The sequence below is a fragment of the Corvus brachyrhynchos genome, unplaced genomic scaffold (assembly GCF_000691975.1).
Source record: "Corvus brachyrhynchos isolate BGI_N302 unplaced genomic scaffold, ASM69197v1 scaffold139, whole genome shotgun sequence".
Classification (NCBI taxonomy): Eukaryota; Metazoa; Chordata; class Aves; order Passeriformes; family Corvidae; genus Corvus; species Corvus brachyrhynchos.
Window position 1 is genome coordinate 1,185,453 of NW_008246062.1, and position 4,626 is coordinate 1,190,078.

Consider the following 4,626-nt stretch of genomic DNA (forward strand, 5'->3'; position numbering starts at 1 on the left):
CGGGGCCTGACAGCCCCGTCCCCTCCCTCTGTGCTTCTGCAGGTGGCGGACGAGCTGGTGAAGGTGCAGGTGGCGCTGAACAATATCGCTGGCAAGAGGGAGAGGATCAAAATCCTGTTTAAGAAAAGTGAGCGGGTCTCGTGGAAGGGAAAGAATCGCGGAGGGCAGGAGAGGGGAGCTCCAAACCGTGGCGTTTCGCTGCTCTAAACAAAAGCACCTTCCCCTTCCCCACACCTCCTGATTTTGGGCCCTTATTTGGGGTGTTTGGCGCAGAAGTAAGTAACTGAAGGAGGGTTTTGTGCTCGCAATCCTTCAGCTCAGCGGTCGGAGTTGGGAAACGGACCGCTGCAGCCTATTAGTTACTAAATGTCCATCTGCCCGTGTCAGTGCCAGGATTTCCTCTGCCCGAAGTGCAGCCCCCGAAGGTTCTCGGAACATGAGCTCCTGAAATGAATTCCTGCACACTTGGACTTCTTGGGCATGCTGAAGTAGCTCTGCCCTCTGTGTGTGGTGGGACCAATAAGGTTCACACTCAGTGGACAGATGTGGGGAGTTGCCTCCTATCCGGGGGGTGCTTTGTCCTGCAAAGCTGCCTCTTGGCCAGGTTTTGCTGTGTGTTGTCACAGGAAGGGTCGTTGTGGTCCAAGTCTGCAGTGGCTGCTCAGTATGAAAGCATAAACCATGTATTTATGGATGATTTTAAGGACCAGGATGGGGGGCTGTTGACTGGTTTTGTCCTGAGGGTGGGAGGAAGCAGATTTCACTCACCTTTGGTATTGTTATCCAGACAAAAAGCAGTATTAGCAGTTGTCCCTAACACAGTGGTTTCCTGGCTCGAGCCATTTGTCAGTTCTTGGCCACAGTGCTCCAAAATCACATAGAAATTACTGAATCTGGGCGGGGAGGAAATACGGCAGCTAAGTGAGGAGCATTTGCAAAGTAATCTGATACATGGCATGCGGGGGAAGCTGCACTTGTGAATGCCATAACATCTCCCCTACTTTTTGTCTCCAAACCTGTTTATCCCTCCAGTTGAAGATGTAATAAAATACCTTGACCCCCAGTACATTGATAGGATGGCTGTTCCAGACGCTATGAAGCTGCAGTTCATCTTGGCAGGTATGGCATGAAACAAGGGGAAACAGGAGGCTTTTGTAGCACTGCAAAAAAGCATCCTTTGCCTAAGATGGATCGAGATGGATTTTTTCAGCTGTAAAGACAGGGCACGGCACGCTCTGCAGAGGTATCAGAGAGATGGTTTGTACAAGGATGTCTGTCACCCTCAGTGCTCCCTTGTGCACAGCCACACTGCAGTTTTATCAGCTCTGATCTCTCCCATATTGAGCATTCACTTTAGTCCCGAATTAATCGAAGGCTGGTAAGAAAAGCTGGAGCTAGAATGGTTTCCTCACCCCACTTCCTGAATTATCTGGGCTGTGACAAAAGTAGAAAACATTTGGGTGTATTTCAGCACCCTCTAGCCTTGTCCTCTTTTGACCCAAGGAGTTTGATCAACTGTGATGGTGTAGTCTGTGAATGGAATTTCATAGAGTCATGGAATGTTAAGGGTTGGAAGGGACTTTAAGGACCATCCAGTCCCAACCCACCCTGCCATGGACAGGGGCACCTCCCCAACCTGACCAGGTTGTTCAGAGCCCCATCCAACCTTGCCTTGAACGCTGCCACGTATGGAGCATCCACAAGCTCCTGGGCAACCTGTGCCAGTGTATCACCACCCTCACAGTAAAGAATCTCTTCCTAATATCAAGCCTTAATGTCCCCTCTTTCAATTTGTACCCAGTACTCCTTGTCCTAGCCCCACAAGTCAGTGGGAATTCTCCTGCGTGAAATTGCTCTGAATCAAGACCCAGGGACGTGCAGCACAAAGTGTGAATAAAATCACGAACAAGCCCCTTTCTGTAAAGACAGATCAGCTAGAAAATTACTACTGTTTGTGAAAAGCCAAAGCACTGTTTTGTGTTTACTGATGTTGTTTCTTGTCCCCCCCCAACAGAGGAACAGGCTATTCCTGCCCGTGCAGCCCTTCTGGAGCAGGTGAAGAATCTCCAGCCCATCTTGGACAGCACCAGTATCCAAGGTATGCACATTTTTCTGCAAGCTGGAGCTGCAAATGCCACCTGCTAAGCTGCAGCCTGTCCTGTTTTCTTTCTTTTCTCTTGATCCTGAGACTAGAGAAGAGGACAGCTTAGTGATGTGAGAGTAAACTGGGTATAAACTTGGTCTGCTCCTGCCTCATGCTGCTCTAGCCTCCCTTGCAAGGTCAAGGAGGTGATAGAGTAGCTTGTGAAGCAGGCTGGAGACAGCAGCGTGGCAGAGAGGGTGGAGACTGGCAGGTCATTCCTTTCTGTGGGCTCTTCTACATTCAGAACATCCCTGTTCCTGGCACAGACAGATGCCTTTTCGACTGCTACCCAAGTGGTTTCCTCTGATGTAGTTCTTGAGTAGCCCTTGCTGTGGGCATCCCTGAGCTCCTGCTGTATGTAGGATAGTTAAGTAGTTTTTTAATCCTGTATGAGGTTTATCTGTAGTGTGGAGCACTTGCACTCAGTGAGTGGAGTTTTGCCATGCTGTGCTCACGGAGGAGGAATGGGCTTTATTTTGGAAACTATTCCCATGTGCTGTAAAACAACCCAAACTGATTTCTCCTCTGTGCTTCCAGCGGTTCCTGACCATGCAGCCAAACTGCAGCGGCTCTCACAGATCCACATACAGCAGCAGGTACCGTGAATATTCTATCAGTATTGACTAGAAGGGCGTAGGAACCTTTTGCAAGTGGCTGTACTGACACCCCTGTATTTGCAACTGCAGGAATTGCTCATTTATGACAGTTGTTTTGTGGTCAAGAATATGCATACTACAGTCTTAAAGAAGTTTAAGTACTCCAAGGGGGAAATGGAGCCAGGATTTCTGTCAGTTGAATCCAAGTTGGAAATCTGCCTACCATAACCTTGATCAAAACAGAGCTTTCAGTGACATGTAGTAAGCAGTGGTGTGTTTAACCATCTTGAATTCCCCCTTTCACTGAGACACTGAGGTGAAGCACTGCACCCCTCCAGTGTCCTAGTTTCTGGAACATTGTTGACACTGTCACCCTGTCAGTTCACCCTTTCCCTCCCTGTTTGAGTGCTCCTGGAGCTGACAGTGAGTAGCCTGGGCAGTTCCTAATGATCTCTTGCAGCATTTTGCCGTGAGTTTCTGCTCTGGGACAAGCAAAGCCTGGATACTGAGGAGAGGCAGGCAGCAGTGCAATCCTAGGAGCTTTGGTGCTTCTTAGCACCAGTGTTTGTGACCTTTCTCTTGATTGTGGAAACCTGTCCAGCTGCAGTGAGCAGCCACAGCCAGGGCCTGGGCGCTGATCTCAGTGCTGGCCTTGGATGAGCTTCCTGCCATACTGTCAAGGATTGGGAAGGGTAGATGTCCTCCAGCTTATGTGTTGCTCATGCACTGCGTCTCCTCTCTTTGCAGGAGAAACGTCACGATCTCACTGACAGTGTCAAGACACTCCTTGAGGACTACAACAAAATGGTATCCTTTGAGCCTTGGGCCTGGAACAGCTGAACTGACCCCTTCCCCCTGGGCTGATCCTGTTGGGTCTCCAGCCCTGGGTTTAAGAGCCTTTCTGATGTGGTGACAGCTGTGTCCCTGTCCTGTCTGCATAGGATCCCAGTGCCAAGGCACATCCTGAAACCACAGTGGGTAGGGAAGCTGTGTAGAAAGCCCTCGCACTGCAGTGGTATGCGGTGTTCAGAAGTGCCTCCTGGACTCCTGTGGGTGTTTGGTGCTGTGCAGTGGCTCAGCCACTGGACAGATTGAATCCATGTAGGCTTTCAACAGCCTGGTGCCCTGGGCCTCTCCCAAGAAATCAGGATTGTAATAGTGCTGTCAGGATGCTCTGACCTTGGTTTCATCCTTGCAGTTTCCACGTTACTTTCCTTAAGTGTCATGTACAGACCCTGCTTCTCTCCAAGCAGTTTGTGCAGTGGAATGAAATCCTGACACGTCTGGAAGCGGCCAAGCAAGCGAAACCTGTGGCAGAGTGATGGCAGAGCTGGGAGCATGGCAAGCCCAGGGTCCCTGTGGCACAGCTTGCATCATGCTGGTCCCGCCTTCTTCCCGCTTGGCGCGAGCATGCTGAAGTGACACGGTGGGATCCTGGGGCACCCGGCTCTGCACAGAGCTGTGCCAGCCCCAAGTTGAGGCCACACTGCTCCTTAATCTGCCACTGTTTGCAAAAGTTGCACTTCCCTGAAATGCATCAGTTTTAACATATTTTAAAACCCCTTTTTGTTCTTACTGCGGGCCACAGTAAAATCCTGGAATGCTAACTGGGTTGTCTGTCTCTCCCTGGGTGTGAGGACTGCTCCTGGCAGAGACTGGGGGGTTTCTCTCCACGCAGTGATCTCTTGGCAGCCTCCAGAAGATGGCCAGTGGTTCCTTTTAGCCTTGGACCAAGGGCAGCTAAATCCCTTCCAGTCCCACAGTCTTCCTGACTTTTCCTGTTGGTGTGAGTTGCCTGTGCCCAGGGGAATCTGGTCTCACGGAGCTTTTCTGCCTTGCCATTCTCCTTTCTCTGTACTGAGAGGAGGCAGCAGCTTTTGCCTTTAT

The 4,626-nt window shown here is 50.4% G+C and overlaps 2 protein-coding genes across 2 annotated transcripts in view; both read left to right on the plus strand.

Moving 5' to 3' along the window:
* Window positions 1-4,626, plus strand: part of ENHO (energy homeostasis associated) — a 16,397-nt gene that overhangs the window by 4,691 nt on the left and 7,080 nt on the right. The window lies entirely within an intron of this gene.
* On the plus strand, window positions 4-4,346 carry DCTN3 (dynactin subunit 3; the record flags this gene model as incomplete). Its single annotated transcript, XM_017746566.1, has 6 exons — window positions 4-127; window positions 1,033-1,119; window positions 2,015-2,098; window positions 2,681-2,739; window positions 3,487-3,546; window positions 3,972-4,346. Coding segments are annotated over 6 exons (504 nt in total), but the record flags the coding sequence as incomplete, so codon positions are not given.